General features: G+C 39.1%; 1 protein-coding gene across 6 annotated transcripts in view; it reads left to right on the top strand.

The window, feature by feature from the left end:
* Window positions 1–18,338, top strand: part of shisal1b (shisa like 1b) — a 107,792-nt gene that overhangs the window by 78,779 nt on the left and 10,675 nt on the right. For 5 of the 6 annotated variants that reach the window (XM_042411847.1, XM_042411846.1, XM_042411850.1 and 2 more), the window contains 3 exons: window positions 6,474–6,678; window positions 12,620–12,833; window positions 16,446–16,752. In XM_042411847.1, coding sequence (XP_042267781.1) covers window positions 6,612–6,678; window positions 12,620–12,833; window positions 16,446–16,752 — 588 coding nt within the window. In that variant the 5' untranslated portion in view covers window positions 6,474–6,611. Of the gene's footprint in view, window positions 1–6,473; window positions 6,679–12,619; window positions 12,834–16,445; window positions 16,753–18,338 lie in introns of those variants that run through there. The other variant, XM_042411851.1, reaches the window with a different exon arrangement.

Below are 18,338 nucleotides of genomic sequence, written 5' to 3'. Positions count from 1 at the left end.
TCATTTGCTTATTCAACTTGAAAATGAGGCTGGAGCAGTGTAGCGAGGTGAAATGAGCAATGCTCATATCTGTTATGAACCACTGCTGGGGGAGGTTTATTTCCACACAGATGGATGCTGATATAACTCTCTGCAGAAATAACAACTAATAGTCTCCCTTTGATGGTATGCTGCCACTTCAACCAGGTATTACCGAAGCTATACATAAAAAGAAGTTGATCGGTTATTATTCTAGTTGGATCTGAGAGGGATTTTCAGACCAATCCTCCATTATTTTTCAATCTTCCTTTGTAATCCAAATTGATGAAAAAGAAAGGATGCAAAACAAAGTGAAGGAGGAGGCCGAATGGTTTCCATTAACATGACAGATCTCAGCAGGTAGGAGCACAGCGAGCCTGCAGCCGATGCAAGTTTGATTACAGCACGTCTCTCATCTTGTGCTTGTGTGTCTTGTGTTAAGCTAACAAACCATTACAAAGTCAAAAAAAGAAACAGACCACCCGTGCGGGAAGGTGGCTGCACTGCACAATAGCGGAGCCCATTATGCTGCCATATTGGCCAAACTCTCCACAACAAGCTCTATGGCAACCCTGCTGTGTTATTCTCCCTCTGCTTTTTTCAAATAGATTGTATTCATTTACGTGTACACTACATTGTGGGTGCTAATTACTAGATGTTACATTCGTCCCCGTATCTACTGTGACGTAAATGTCTCCCGGGCGACATCAAGCCACCAGACCAAAACACGTTGCTGCCTCTGGGCTTTATTTAAAATATTTGATCTGGAAAATTTATTCAGGTGACTGATCATATAAACTGAAGAAGAAACTCTGTTCATCAGTCAAATTTATGTTGAGTTCTGCAGTTCTGGGCTTGCAGTGATAAACCACAATGAATAAGCAGTTATCAGTCTGACACTGCTTCAGCAGTTTGTAATGGAAAGATGCCTTGGCTGTGCCTTCTTTGTTTTGTAGTAAATAATAGAAAAAGAAAAACATTGGATAGACATTTGGACTTGACTGTATATGAGTATGAGTAGTAGTGTGATACAGTATACTCTCGGTTATCTGCATTATTAAATGAAATTTATCTTCTTGTAAACTTTTGTGTATCTATAGTGTTTTATTTCTGACAGAAATATTTTTCATGTCTTTTTGAGTTGGCACTTACAGTAAAACAATACAAAAGGGAAAATTATTTCATGCAGTGATTCAAAAAACATATTTTAAGCAAAGCTAATAAAGAAGATCTATGAGGTGACTTGTCCTTTTATCTCAACTGACCAAATTCTGTCATAAAGTCAGAGCTATTAGGAAAAATAGATCTTAATAAAGCTTTCAAGGCAATAAAACAAAATTTAATGCTCATTGAATTATGTTTCCTTCTTACAGCCTCTCAGTATTAAATACAACAAATCAAATTCAAATCAGCATCATGCCGTCCTGCATTAAATTCAGCCAGAGCCCGAGGTTAAAGCTGGCAGTGAAGCCCGTAATAGTCTAAACAAAATGCATGTTGTTTACAAGAATCAACTGTATAAACTGTAATCAAATCAAAATAAATAAACCAGTTTGGTGAAATGAAGAAGCGGAGAAAGAGAGATATGAACCTAGTCATCATTAAAACAAAGTCAACTTTCAGCCAGATCACTGAAAACAACTCATAACAGTAAATAATGTCCCAGTGATATTTACAATAAGCTCAATTGACTTTAATCTGATCATATTCCTTGAGACAAATTTCACCTCTCTTGTCCACCTCTCTTTTTCTCTTTTAATTAAGACTTCAGGCTTCTATAAGCATGAACATGTGTGTGTTTGTCTTTCAATATTTGTTATACCTGGGATAGACTGGTGACCTGCGCAGTAAGTAGGGATGTACTGATCTCTACAAACAGTGCTGGTACTGATCGGGTATCTACCAATCAATGTGAGCAATCAATTGAATACTGTTTTGAATACTGAATTTTATTAGTGTTTCAGCTCTTAGTTACATGCTTTAAATCACAGCAGGTCTCAGCAGTCCATGACCTTGTGTTACCTTACATAAAAATGACCCCAATGAGTTTATTGCAGTGAAGAATATAGTTTTAAAAGTAGGAAAAAAGAGCTCTAGTATTGATTGGTCTTTGGTATTAGCAGATACCCTGAATAAAGGTATTGGAATCGTCTCAGGAGCACAAAAAACATGCACTCAGTCCAGCCCCTAGATATGTTTAACATGAAAGGTAAAGAAATGATTGGATAGGTCTTCATATATTTAATTCAAGTGGTTTACATTGTTTTTTCTGTTGTAATAAAAGCTGTTGCCTGTGTGCATGGCTCAGAGCACGGCGGGACATCCTAAAGATGATGGACTCTGTCTTGTGATATCTACAACTCAACTTCTGACACATTCTGTCCTACACATCCACAAACAAATTATCTAGTTCACTGCCTCAGGCTGCCACTCTTCACTCACTGACAATTGTGCTGCACACAATTCAGTCCTCTGTGCCAATGACGATCATTAGATCACAGCTCTAAATCTCCCAACATGGGCTCATATCCTAATGGAGCACTCAAGGGCTTCTGAGTGAAGCTCTAATGTCATCAAAAGTGAATGAATCCCAATTTATTATGATGACAGTCAAAGAGAGCAACAATTAGGCACAGGGCTTTTTGCAGCAGAATACTGATCAGTATTTGGATGCAAGCCCATTAGCTGACCCAGATATAAGATGCAGTCACTTAGCTAGTCCCAGTGTGAAGTAGGAGTCTCATCTCCAAACTGTACTTCATTGCAGATGCTCACTAACTCTCGTGTTTTAGTGTGATTGATAATACACATTAACATGGATTAAGGGCCAGCATAGCAACAGAGAGTGTATTTGTGTGCTCTGAGGAAAACACAAACCTAATAACGAGGCTGAGAGGCTGCATAAATATCCAACTACTATCATCCATAGGAAAAAAAAGGTTACGTGCATACTCAAAATGACAGGCCTAGATGTTTCATCTAGTTAAGTAGAGACAGAGACTTGTAATGTTGAGTTTGTGCCTTCACAAACTTATAGGCCTCTCAGATAAGACATAGCAGGCCAAAGTAAATAAATAATGATTTTTAGAAAGCATAATAACATGTCACAGACTTTGAAGTTAAAATCTGAACAAAAATAAGACTTGAACAAGAATGTTCATGAGATAGTCACAGCATATCGCTTCGTGTAATCTCCAAATAGCCGAAAATCTTCCACTGTACTTCCCCTCGTCAAACCTCTGACAGATTTGGGTCTCCTGCTGCGCTGTGATGAAAAGTGCGCCGTTAGATTCACAGTGGTTGCTGCAGTAAGGCAACAACAGTGAGTAACATGTAGACAAATAAACAAGCTCTGTGTGCTCTTGGTTGCCACAGTAGTTTGTTAATTTTTTACATATTTCCTCTCTTAACAGCCTTTATGGTTACTCTGAGAGTGGCAACACAAGGTTGTCTTGGTCTTTATGTATATTTTAGTTTGATCTCAGACATAAACCACAAGTAGCTAGACCCTCCATCTGTGTTGCATGCCTGTTCGGCTGGGCAGTATATTCTATTTTCAGTCCTAGGGAGCTATGCACTGTGTACTATGCTGGGGTGTGCCTGTCTGTGTATTTACAGTACATGTTCTGCTTCACTACCATCAGGCTCATTACACAAACCCTTCACATTCATTTCTTCTTTGTAAACAAGCCCAGCACTGTGATGAAGTGAACCTTGCCCTTTTATAGCTTGTACAGCGCAGGGAGCAATGTGACAATGATGTGACTCCCTGTGAAAAAAACTGGAAGACAAAGAAATAATGCATATCAAACCCCTGTGAGAGAGCAGAGGGGTGGAGAGGAAGAGTTGGTTTGGGGGAGGGGTGGGGTTGAGAGGATGGGAATCCCTCATTGTACTGCACATGTTGTCATCTGACAGAACACTGAAGCTCTCACCAGAAGTAAAAAGAGTGGAAAAAAATATAAAATGCCACTCTAACAAGCCTCCTGGGACCTCAGCTGCCTGGCTTTCTGAAGAAGGAACAGCTTGTCTGATCTAAAATGCTTTAAAAGACTCCAACAGAAACAGGCTGCTGTGCTCTGTGTACATATTCTGTCCATACAGTCCATAATAATGGCTTTGTATATGGACAACTATCAGTTCATACTGTTCAGACTGCATAAGAAACATGGTAACAGGTAGAGCAATAACACAGTAACTGACAGGGACTGGGATTCTCCAAGGTGTTTGTACAACTTTACTCCTCCAATACGTTTGTTTATCTACAGAGGCACATATTTTTTTCAGTAACGCTTGACTTCACATTCATGTAGCCTGATACCATATTTCTAGCCAGCGAGGAGCTGCATCACAACAAGAGCAAAGACCCAATATGTACTGTAATATCTTGGAAGAACCAGGTCCAGATAATATTCAGTCTAAGCAGGTCGGTTAGGGTCTCACTGACGCTGTGTCAATATGAGTAATACCCAAATGGATCCAAGCAGACTGGATCAGCTCCGATCACATGATGCGTCATAATCATCACAGGAGAAGAATGTGTTTTTGATGAAAAAAAGACACGTTGCTGCTCTATTCAACTGCAGCTGCTTGTAATTTGGTGGAGCATTATGCTTGAGTCAATCAAAATTTGAATAGAGTTTGATTTTCCTTGAGTCTATGTGGACTTGGTCTGACTGTCTTCGGGTCAGTTGTCCTTGGGAAAAAAGAAAACATTATTTCTGCATGTTGGTTTTGGGTAAGTTTTATAAGGGTCCATTTTAGATATTTTGGACAGACAACTTTCTAAAACCAACAAGCCAAGAGCCTCACCTTAGACAAATACATCCTGTACCTCCACCTCACAGCTGGTATTGAACACACACCAAATAAATATGGCTACCAGTGTGCAACCTGTACATGCGAACACTTTTTTTTAATGTAGCTTGTTATTGATCTCTTACAAATGATTAATTCAACAACAATCATCTCCTCCATCATGTCACTGCTGCTCTAAAAAATATATACAACTTAGTATTTCTGACCTGGTGAATGTATCGTCCGAAATTTCTCTGAGAAAGTATATTTGTGGCTTTAGGCTGCATCTCTTTTCTTCTCTTCACTCTTGCCCTCAACCCTTCCTCCTCTGATTGTGTGGTCACGAAACATAATGGTGCCCCAAAACAAAACTTCACTCCGTGTCTCTGATCTCCCTCCACGTGCAGCTCTCTCAGGGCCCAACTTGGCACTAGAGCAAGCCAAAACAACTTGCCTCTCAAATTAACTTTTTAAAACCAATTCTAAATGCAAATGGTTCATTGACAGACGTAGTAATAAATTACCATAACTTTAACCTTTAACTAGTTCAGGGACAGGGACTATTTATGTTTAATTTCCTCTGGTACTATTAATGGAATACATTCGCCAAAGAACAGAAACAAGCGTGGCCGTTACCACATTAATCTCACTTAGCATCAGTGGACAGATGGCTAAGACAGAGCTTTTAACAGTAACTGCACAGTGATACCCAGGTGAAGAGGAATAAGAGGAATCCATAAAATCCCACGATGCATCATTTACAAACAAACTGCTCCTCAGCAGTCCTGCAATCAAAACTACTCTGTGCTGAAGGAGCAAGTTCTATTCAAGTGTATTTCATTAAATATCCTGTACAAACAGCAATAGTTTCTCTAAGAGCTACAAACTTATAGTGCACTGTTGTTAAAAATGACCATTCACTCATTATGCTTTAACACCATGCTTAGTTATTATATCTATTAAATATCTGTTGGCTATTAGATGCAACAGCACAAGCTGTTCAATTAGAGTCGAGTTAAAAAAAACATTTTAATTGTTTTCTATTTTTATTGATGCAACTGTTATTTACTGGTTCCAGCTTTTCCAATGTGAGAATGTGCCACTTTTCTCTTTTTATCCTTGTAAATTGAATGTATTTGTGTTTTGGATTGTCCAAAACAAGCGATTTAAAGAGGAAATCTTGAACTTGTAATGACCGTTGATCTCTATTTTCTGACATAATATAGACTGGATAATTAATCATAAAGATAAAATAAACATACAGTAAATTTGCAGATTAGTAAAGAAAATAATCCATAGTTCCAGACCTTCAAATGAGTGCATTGTAATTCCTCATTATTGGTTTTGTTGATGACTTTAATATAAGATGTGTCACCAAAGATCAGAATTATAAGCACACATTTCTTCCAAAACAAGCAGAGAAACCACAGTCACGACAATAGTGATTTGTGAAAGCACTGAACAACTGTGAGCCCCGATGTTGCCACAGTGCCAAATTTAATTAAAGCCATCATATTATGTAAACCAAAGGACAGATTTCGGAAGACATCATGGGCGCTCACTGCCAGACAAGCTGTCCACACAGCAGGGTGAACCTTCAAGAAATCTAAACCACATATCTTAATCTTTTCTCTCTGTGCTTGTCTTATTTCCATCAGGAGTCCTGACTCCCAGCAGCAGCCATGTGAGAGAAGCTGTCAGCAAGCAGAGGATGCCCACGTCCAGCTAAAGCTGAGCTGCTCCCCTCCCTCCCTGCCTCCTGCTCCCTCCCTTCCTTCCCACATGAGGACGAGAAGATGACTATCACCAGCCGGCAGTCCTTCAATGTCCTAACAGTCATCTTCCTCCTGCTGTCCACTGCAGGTCTGTTCGGTTTAGTTTGTGCTTATCAGTGAGTCTGTCTGTCTGGTCTGCAAAAGTTCATATTTTTTTCATTACAGGAGCCTTCAGACACTCATATCAGAGTTGCAGGGTGTGTTACTATCAGGCATGTTAGGAGCAGTTTCTACAAACTCAGGATGCTTTCAAATGTGGGTCTTGGTCCCTTGAGTGAACCACTAGTACAGGAAAATACAGGAAACAACCCCAAAAGACACAGTTTAATGGATAAAAGAAGATAGATGTTGACATCTGGCTAGTCAGAAACATCAAAGGACTTGGGAGCATTCATTGCCAAAAAAGTGAACTTGGCAGGAAAAGCCTAAAAAAAAAAAGAAACAAAACCAAATCAGGCTATGCTGCGTAAGTGCACATCATAACCCTGATAGGTACAAAGAGAAGAACACAGTCGACACATATCTCTGAGATTATGCACAAGGGAGAAGACTCCATCACAAGTCTAGAAATGATAAAACAGGGCAAGAACAGATGGGAGTGTTGTAGGGAGACATCAACCCAACAGCGTTCAGGATCATGTAGCAGGTTAAAATACCACCACCTTATTAAAGAGTAACTTAAAATGCTGTTTTATCTTGAATCTCTTCCCCCCTCACATACATCAAAATATGCATTAAAACCCAGCGAACCTCAATCTCTTTTCAAACAACCACTTCAAATGAGAGTGATGTATGTAACAATGTTTCTATCAAATCTGGACAGCCGCCAGAGTCAAGATGATTTTCTACTGTGTTTGGCAGTCAGGAAGAATGAAACAGAGCTCTCCACACTATTTTTCTGTGTCTTGATAGTCAAAGTGATGTTCTTTTGTACTTCAGGGATGTGAATTAAAAGACAACATCACAGATTTTTCACAGATTTGTTTTGTTCTAGCGGACAGTATTTGATTTGATTTTCTCCAGAAAAAAGACAAGGAACTGTGTTGCAATGAACACTACAGACTACAGATTAAAATTAATTGATAGTATAATAAAGTGATCGTACATCTAATAAACTCAGCAAAGTTAGCTGGTTATAAAGGTGGATATAATGTTGAGTTATTCTGAAGTTGTTTTTTGATTAATCTATAAATTGTTTACATTGATAATATGCTATTCCTATAACAGTACCTTTCATGTAGATGTCCTTTGAAGAGTGAGGAGAGGGAGGATTCTGGGATTTGATCCACTAGTCGATGACTCAAAACAATTCCACGATAACGTAGGGTGTCATCGTGCTCGCACAGTGTGCAAGTGAAAATCATTAGTAGCCATTAGTATTAATGATTGTGTGAAATTTTAGCAGCGGCGCTCATAACTCTGCAGAATGAATATAGGGGAAACACTGAATGATCTACAATGCTCCTCATGTCTGTGTAACTAAATGAACAAAGGATACTGTCAGGACTGACGCTTACATTCATCTGTTTTTGCTGTGTATTAATAACAACAAAGGTATACAGAAAGTCCATCATACTTAGCTAAAGATAAAGGAATTGGAAATGGATTTTACAGCTTTATTAATAAATTATGTGAGCTACTTGTGAATCGCTATGACTTTTGTTTGCTTGTAGCCGAACATTGAATGGAAAACAAAATACAACGAAGCTGACTTTTCTATTATAACCAAGACAAAACACTGTTAGTGTGACTGCTGTCATAAATACATAAATATTATGTGTGAGTGCTGACTGATGTTCAGATGTTGCTTGTTGCTGCAGTGGGAGAGAGCCACAGCTGTTTTTAGACCGTAAGCTGTTAACATAGTAATACAAGAGTCAAGCTGTTAACTGTATCCTAAATTTCAAGCAGTGTTAATGAAATTAAGCAGGTAGGTGTGTTTACTGTGTCATTTCCAGAACCAGCTGGTGTTCATTTGACAAGCCACAGACTTCCCCTGAACTCTTATCTTTTCAAACCTTTAAGTCTTGCACCATTAGAGGACTTTATGGTCCACTTCCGATGTCAAGGGCCTCTGTGCCCTTATTGCCAGCAGACCTCCCTACAACTGCTGACCCCTCCTTTATGTGCAAGGATTTATGGGATATAAATAACATGAGCTGATTGAAGGACCGTCTGGCTGATTCAGAAACCTATATAGTATAGTCAATGCAAAGGTCAAATGAAGAGTTTCCTGTCTCTACTGTATATAAGCCATCCTTTACTTCTAATCCTCAAGTCCTTCACTTTATTCTTTCCTCTCCTCTGCAAAAATTAAGGTTGTCAAAGGGGATAAGGCTGGCCACGCCAAGCTTATTATAACCTGAAAGAGATATCTGCTTTCAAATGCTGATCTGTCCCTGCCTGAGATTACTGAAAGACTTCTATCAGCCCGCAGCATAAGTGGACCTTGAACTAAATCACAGCAACTCTTTTAGTGAAAACTGTTTTTTTAGGCTCCACTGATGAAAGGAAATAGACAAAGACAAATCGATTCAAGGTAGAGTCAATGATTCTGGAGAAAGATTGTTCAATACACTTTTTGTCAAATTCAGCGAATATCTCCTCACAGTCTGCTAGCTGTCCATTCTGTGTGTGTGCTGGAAAAAAAAAGCTCTCCTCATTATTAAAAGGACATCTAAATGAAAGGTACTGTTATAAGAGTAGCATAGCTGCTTTAAGGAATAGGGTAGTGCGTAATGTGTGTGCGTTGAGCAAGTGCAGAGAGCGAGCGGCAGAAAAAGTGATGGTGAATGCAAGCAGAGCAGAGGAAAAGGTTAGCAGTAAGTTGTCAGTCTCGCAGTAAATGTACATTACAGCTTCTCAAGACCAAGAAAAGTCTTGTCTATTGTTTCTTCAACTGCTGGAAAAGTGAAGGGGTTAGCCCTGAAGTTAGCGAAAATGAGTTAGACATTTTAAGTATGTTTCCATACAGTTTCTGTATTGTATCACTACTATGCAGCAAACAGTCTGTCCCCAGGCAAACCAGAACATTCATTCTGGGTCTGTGAGCTATTAGCTACGAGGGTGTTGAACAAGTGGGTCTGTCCTGGTCCATTGTGATGGGCATTAACCATCATCAACCCCCATAAACTGACACTCATTATCTCAAGGTCATTTCTCTGACAGATTGGTAATTTGTTATCAGATGGAGTCTCAGCTACTGAAGCAGTACATTCCTGTGATTTCCATTTCCAGCAAAACTTATTGGTTGCCAGATTATATAACAAAAGCAATTTTGTTTTTTATCCTATGTGACAGCAAGGATGCACATATTTATCCTCTCCAGAGGCTGCAGGGACTTTAATGCACAGCTACAGATGAATGCAAACAACAGGGCACGAGACTAATGGCGTCCTGGCGTCCCGGGGACAGTAGAAAATGTGTTTGGTACAAACAGAGATCTTCCCCAGGACGCCTCCAGAACGAAAGGGATTTTATATATAAGTTTTTATTTATTTATTTATTTATTTTAAACTATTGCTAAGCTAAGCTATTGCTTAGCAAATGACAAATTGAACTGCGCACTGCCTACAATGGAGTGCTTCTCATGCTGTTACTATAGTTACTATCACTGGCTGGCTACTCAGTGTGAGACCTGAAATGTTCCTGCAGTACCAGTTCATCTATCCCCTCAGTCTTAAACGGCTTGCTGGCAGAACCTCACATATATATTAAACACTGGTTAAACAAAACAAACACGCTGTGTGTGAGTATATTAGCTAAAGCATACATTTAAACGATTTCAATATATTATTGTGGTCTTTTTTGTTATAATTCAAGTCTTAGCCTAATACTTATCAAACATAGCTTGTATGTGGATAATAGTGAGGCACGCCATTGTGTGGATTGCAGTTTTATCCACGTTTATTCCGCAGATCAGGCACGTCGGCTCATGAAAAACTACATTCCGATTAATAGCAGATGGGTAGCGAGTAGGGCTGGGCGATAAAACAATCTCGAGCGGATCACAACAAATTTATGTCGATTATGATGATAAAGTTTGGACATTTTTTACTCGACAGTAACAGTCTGTGACACAGCAGAAATAAACGCGACAACAGCCAGTCTGCAGTTTTTGGCTTACATGTCAAAGAACACGGCCATTTCCTACTGCAAAGCATTGTTTGAGCTACCGGTGAAGAAAGTGGATGTCCTCTGGAAAAGAGGAAAAACATTAGTGTACCTGAGGGGCACAGTGAACCCAGGCTGGTGAAGAGGGACAAACTCCGCCGCATCTGCCAACGAGGCTACGCTAGTGTAGGGTCTGCTCTACACTAGAGTAGTGATCTCAGACTTTTGGACACTACTGTATATATAAATAAAGTTGTAGCATAATAGCTGGTTTACAATTTGCGCTTTTTACTAAGATTTCTATGTCTAAAACTGAGAGATGGCCAAAGGAATTTGATGTGATAGTAGACACAGCTTTTAGTTTTATTTCGATTATTTTAATGAGTTACAAGGCAAGCTAACTTGTATTATTTTGTTAGACGGATAAAGCATGTTTAACTAATGAAGTTTAACTAATGAATCCTCTGGCTTCTTCAGGCTTCAGTCATTATCAGGATACTCTTCAAATGGCAGCATTATCAAATTATATACCATAATAAATATTGATCAATATGGAAAAAATTATCGTGATCATATTTTTTGCCATATCGTCCAGTCCTAGTTGCGGGTGGTGAAATAATAAATCATTAATGAGGAAAATATTAATTACATTCTCTAAGATGTGAACATAGCAGCGAGCAGAGCTGCAGCTACTCCGCAGCGATCAGCTTCATTTTTCATCAGGCATGAAATACTGACTCACAACTAAGCAAACTAACAACAGGGAATACTATGAAACATACAGACTCTAATAACAATTATTTCTAAAATTATACAAGAGAGACTGCTGGAGAAATTGGTGCACTCAGCATGCTATAGTCTTTCCACACCACATGGGTTATCAGGAGCAGAAAGGGGACCACAGCAGGCAGTGTACATAATAGGCTACAAAAATATGAAACTGAATTGCAAAGGCAGAATTCACCATTTAAACATTTACAATTACCAGAAGCAGCATCTCTAATCTTTAAAGTAAATTGTTAAAGAAAACACTCATACGGGAGCGTATTAAGTGCTTTGGGGGCCCCGGGCGAACTGTCTCGCTTTAAAAATTAAAGAAACTACATTTTAATTTTGGGACGATTTGCATTCACTTCGGGTCGGTTAAAATTGTTTTTCTGGACGGTTCTGGGACAGTAGTGAAAAAAGTTAGTGTGGAGTGGAGCCCTGAATACATCAGAGTGCTGTTTGTACCAAATATCTTTAATGAATTTGGGATTCGGTGATTCTATCTGTCAAAGTAGTAGTATAGTTGTATATTAACATGTAAGGACGCTGGTGTAGTCCGATTCCTTTTAGAAAAAAAAATACTTTTACCTCCTCTGTGTAACTCCATCTAAGGTTTTGTAATATAATTCTGACACAGAAACTTCCATAACCAGTCTGAGAAAAACACAAATACCTAAGCATATCTGCTGTTTCCACTCAGAAGCACTGACATTCCTCTGTTTGCATAATAACCTAATAGATTAGATGTGCCCCATGTATAAATTTTCATATATATAAATTTGATGTCTCCCGTCTGATTATTTTTGCTAGTACAGTATGTTTATTTTCTGTTCTTTGGTCCTTCTACATTAATATTACAGGCATCCTCTCTAGTCGAGTGAGGCTTCCAAAGAAAACAAAAAACATTAATAATTACTCTTGTTTTGTAGTTTGGCTGCTGCAGGTTGAAAAGTGTTTCCTTGAGAGCTGTTTTCAATCATTTTTAATTCTAATTCTATATGGGCTTATACTCTATAAGGCACTTTTTATTAGATAGTAGTAAGTGGGGAGACAAACATGAACTATGCCTCAAAGTTCATGTGTCTTTATCTCCCGAGGATATCTGATTGCATTGTACATCTAACGCTTTGTCTTCCCCACCACTGCAGCTCTCTCAGCTCATTACCGGGTGTGTGAACCCTACTCGGACCACAAGGGGCGTTATCACTTCGGCTTTCACTGCCCACGCCTCTCAGACAACAAGACCTACATGTTCTGCTGCCACCACAACAACACAGCCTTCAAGTACTGCTGCAACGAGACTGAGTTCCAGATGGTCATGCAGATCAACCTCACCACCACCTCTGATGGTTATGCACACAAGTGAGTGATAATAACAATAATAAGAACAGCCATAATAATAGCAACAAAGACAATGCTGATGATGCCCTGCTGATGACAACACTCGACGATGGCATTTTGCTTACTGGACTGTCAATTTATTGACAACGTAGGCTGCACAATAATACTTGACAATTGCTGTGATGTTCCAGGCACATATGCACTTATCTGTCTTTTCATTGTGAACTAGAAAGAATTCAGTGCGAGCATACCTCCCAAGACTGCTAAAAACCTCAAAGTCTGTATTTTAATAACAGGAAATGTTTGGAAGTTTTCCATCCACATCTGGATCTGGATCAAAACACACATGGTGATGGACAGTCATGTAGATTTTGGGAAATACTGAAATGGATGAATTATTAAACTGACCTAGCGGGCATGAGGCCACTATGCCAGAGACTCATTTTTTTGTTGGAAAATGAAGGGGCTTAGTGAGAGGCACGGATGTCCCAATCACATTTTTTTGCTTCTGATCCTGAACTAAATCCTTTAATATTAAGTATCTGACTTGAGTAAGAATATTCCAAGTATTTTTATTATATTTTATGTTTTTCCACATAATACAGCTACTCAAAACATGCGTCTGAACGTCTGAATATGGTTGCAATTTCACTATGCATTCAAAAGTTTTTGTAAAATATGTCCTATAAACCTTTGCTGAACCATTAGAGGAAAATATGAAAAACAAAATTTTTGTTGTTGATATCATCCAAATATGTACCAAATTAGGATGAGATAGGATGAAACATGTAGGACAAAAAGAATCTGTATTATCATTACGAGATCTGTAATGATTATATTGATCTTGAAATAAGCAATGCAAGAATAAGGCAGGACATTTGCCTCTATGCTTTATGGTTCAGGAGTAATGAGCCACAATATGAAGTGCTTCATAAATGGCCACATTCTGGCACTATCCAGCCAAAAAAATAATTAGTTCTTCTTTGGGCCATGACGGAACTTTCCACCAAATTACACTGAAATGTGTTTTGTAGTTTTTAAGATATGCTGCTGAAACACAAACAAACAAATATAGCCGCCTAGGTGGAGGTAGTTGGGGGAAAAAATAGGCTGCGCTGAATCTTGAGTAGAGTTTTATGCAAACAGCTATGGTTGGAACAAACAGTTTCAGAGATGACATTTCCTCAGATCAGATAAAAACAGCCGGTCATATTCGGCTGGCTCCCTCGACAGTATCGCACTCATTGACACTGTTTGCCTCTTGCTCAGAGGGTTCGGTAACATTGATCTACACCTACAGAGGGATTCAAAACCGCCACAGAGAATAACAGAAGCTGAAACCAGTTGTTGTGTTGTGTTGTTCAGTTGCTGGTTATTATATCAAGTATCACTACAGTATCCTCGACTATGACATAGAAATTCATGAAATGAATTATAGTATACTTTCTAGTGTTATTAATAGTAACCTACACCAGACATACCAATATATTACAATATGATATCACAGAGGACACATAAACCTGGCGGCACACGCATCCCTTGCAGGATAAGCAGATTTAAGTTGAGTAAAGGACACAGAAAAATGAGCCTCTTGTTCAGTGGGAGCTCTCAATGGGAGGACTGGGTGACAAAAACACAGCTCTCTGTACTAATACCCTCCCAGCATGCCTCTGTCTCGGACGGTTCACACTGCCCTGCAGCAGGTCATGATATTTCATTTTATTGTCAGATGGCCTGTTGGGCCATTCCCTCATCCTGGCTCACTGAGCGAGAGGATTGCAGGCTTGATATTTACCACTGGCCAAGTGAGTTAAACTGGCCATAATTCTGCTCTTTCCTCACCTTGCATGGTGAAAGTGGTATCATAGTTTGAGATTTACTGCAGTTCAAGGTAATACCAAAGGCATTTGGTCTCTGAGGGATTCACAGGTCAATGCATTAAGGCATATAGTCCTCCATATAGTTAGTCATTCCATAAGTAACTGAAATGCTGCAGAATCGAAATATATTCAGTGTGCAAGAGTTATATGAGATGCACTTTATTAAAAGCAACAGGAAAAGCTACAAACTTTTGACAGATAATCAATTGCATCTGCTTTCCCTCTTGGAGGAAGCTGTGTTTAATATTGAATAACATTTGCTTTAGTCGTGTGGTCATGATCGATCCCTCCGAGGACTGTGTACATATTCTTGTTTGCTTACCCTCAGGTTGACTTACGGTAAATACAGCCCTGTATGGAAAGCCTGCTGCCTCCTGAAATTACTTTAGTAGACATAAAAATTAGATTATAGGTAAATGTCTCAGACGCAGAGGTGAGGAAAGGTAAATGCAGTTAAGGAGACATTTAGGTTTGAGTGCAGCAGTGGTTTTCACTTGCCTTGGTGCTCATCTGAGCAGTATGAATGTTCGTTTTAAAGTCATTTATTCAGATAAATATCCCCAAGGCCACATCATATTCAGACTGAAGTGGATTCACTTGATTTACTGAACTAGAAGCACTACAGTCAAACAAATTGCAAGTTATGCCTAAATGACATAAAAGATGAGTTTACCTCCAAATAAATCTCTATTTCTTAGTAATATTCTGTGTCATCTATGTCTCGCAAAGTCAGAATAATATTTTTTCATTCTGTCTAATAGAAGCTTCCTGATATGACTGAGGGGTGGGTGGTTAGGTAGGTAGGTTGGTAGGTGGATGGGTAGATGGGTGGGTAGGTAGGTAGGTAGGTAGGTAGGTAGGTAGGTGGGTAGATGGGTAGGCAGGTAGGTGGGTGGGTGGGTAGGTAGGGGTATGGGTAGGTAGGTTGGTAGGTAGGTAGGTTATTAATCCCCTGGGGAAATTTCTTTTTTACAGCAGCAATAGCAATAACAGAGTAGAATAACAAGAACAACAAGAATATACTTGAAATATACAAATATGGAAATATACAAATGTGTAGTGCTTGGAAAAAGGAAAAAAAAAGACATCACACCAAGAGATACTTTGCACCCCTGTTTTGGCAAATGCTGCTTTCTCAAATCTCTTAAGAAGCTATTTCTGCTCATTTACCTTGCTGTGCTTTACGGATGTGGGTGGACTAAAAGAAAGTTCAAGTGTGCCCCACATAAATTCATCTGGATCATGTAATACATGAAAAAAATTTATGAGAGGTGAAAACAAGGAACACAGATTTTCAGAGCCAAGTTGAGATGGATTAAAAAGTCTCTGGTGCTAATGAAATTCTTGAAAGTCCAATTTAAGAAGCAGTATTTAAAAAGCTGCAAAAAGAACAGATGGAGGGTGAATATATATATATATATATATATATATATACACACACACACACACACACACACACACACACACACACACACTCATATATATACAAACACACACACATACACATAATAATTTATATATTTATCTGGTATCTATCAAGGGAGGATTTGATAAATGTCCGTGCTCTTTTTCAGCATGGTCTCTTGCCACATGAACAGCAAACATTCACACCTGGCAGCTCCATCATAGTTATTAGGAGTTAAGACCCAGTTTAAGGGTATCTGGATTATAGCTAGTGAGCATGTGAAGAGTGTTTATCATTGTCTTACCCAGATTACACTATGCTAATACTCCCAGTCTGTCTTTTCTGCAGTAACTATACAGCCCTGGTCGGAGTGTGGATCTATGGCTTCTTCGTCATGGTGCTGCTGGCTCTGGACTTTCTCTACTACTCAGCCATAAACTACGAGCTGTGCCGGGTCTACCTGGAGAAATGGGGTCTGGGAGGACGCTGGCTGAAGAAGGCTCGGAGTCAGTGGCATAGGTCCATGCCAGAAGAGAGCGAAGCCCAGGCTCAAGCTCAGCCTATGGTCCCTAGTCACTACCAGCCCAGACACAGCCTCCGGGGGGAGAGCCACAGCCCCACGCTCCTGCCCTACAACACCTCCACCGCATGGTGAGTCACGGTCTGTCACATGACAACTGCCAACCTACAGTTTGGCACTGACATAGACTGTAAAACTGCAATATTCAGCAAATAGAGCACTGAGAATTACGTCACTGATCTCCTGGGTAACCACGGCTGGTGCCTTTGTGGAGATCCATGAGAGAATAATTGATAAATACGACAGGTAGCTGGAAGAGAATGTAGAGATTTTGATATAGCTCATTAACATTTGTAAAAGGCAAACTGATGGTGTAGCTATGTTTTAAAATTATTATTATCAAGTCCATTTTATTTGTATAGTGCAAAATCACTTTGTCTCGTAGGGTTTATAATCTTAACAAAACACCACATTCTCTATCTGTAGACCCTTGATTATGATTAAGGAAAACTCCATTAAAAAAAAGGGAGAAACCCCTTAAAGAAGTGGAAGTGGAGGGATCCCTCTTCTAGGACATAGTAGTAGCATTACAACATGAAGTAAAAGAATTACAATTTTAAGTAAATCAAGTACACAACATATAGTAAGTAAGTATTACATATAGCAAGTAAATATTAAATACAATAAGTTAGTTTCAGGACAAAAATACTTTTTCATACAGCTTTTGCTTGTTGCTCCCACTCCTACTCCTTCTCTTACCAATGTATAGCTCGGCAATGACCAATTCACTTACCCAAAACATTTGTTGTGTTGTTTTGTTTTCACAGCTACCTAACTAGCCATCTGTCTAATTTAGCAAGGCAATTTGTAACTTTGAGAACACACACACACACAGCGAGGTGCAGGCTGGTGTGAGCTTCAGTGAAAGTCTATCATATTGAAAACATGTTGCACAACTCTTCTGTGATCGACTTAATTTAGCAAAGAAGCCAATGTTTAAACAACACAGTAATGGCTGAATACTTTGGAAATGAGATAGCACTGTGTCAATACAAAGTCCACATCAGATGTAACATTGGTGAAATGATCAATTCCCTGTAAGTGATAATACAGCACAAAACATACATTAAGTAACACAGCCATTGATTCCCTAGAATGAAACTGAGCATAACTGAGCATAAAAATAAGGTGCAGCTGCGGTGTTTCCGTGCTGGGCAGGTGACATGTGTGTTTACGGTGTTTGTGTGCTCTGAAAGACATCACGCTGCGAATACAAAGTCACACAGCTGACGGACTGTTAGCCTAGCATGCTAATCCTACATAAACATATGAATGACACAATATGTTTATAGACATCCACTCATAGAAACAGATGAAAGAGCAGGGGAAGTTAACAGATCATTAGAATAGTTATAATTAAAATAAAAATAAATTCTCTTTCAAATCAAACATCCCAAGATTTAAGTGTAAAGTCTTGTTCTTGCAACTGCATTTATACCCTTTTTTTTTACTCAAACGTAGCTTACCCATGTCATGTGATATGCTACATCAGTACACTCTAACAACTAATATTACTGGGACCACTACAGAAAATTGTTGATGAACATTTAATATCTAGGAATTCACATTATAAACACTATCACTGACTATCTCTGTAACAAACCGGCCACAATTTTGCACAATGACCATAAATGGCCGGTCCAGCCATATACTTGGTTTTG

This window comes from Thunnus maccoyii, chromosome 5 (genome assembly GCF_910596095.1).
Source record: "Thunnus maccoyii chromosome 5, fThuMac1.1, whole genome shotgun sequence".
NCBI lineage: Eukaryota > Metazoa > Chordata > Actinopteri > Scombriformes > Scombridae > Thunnus > Thunnus maccoyii.
This window is presented reverse-complemented; position numbering and strand designations above follow the sequence as displayed.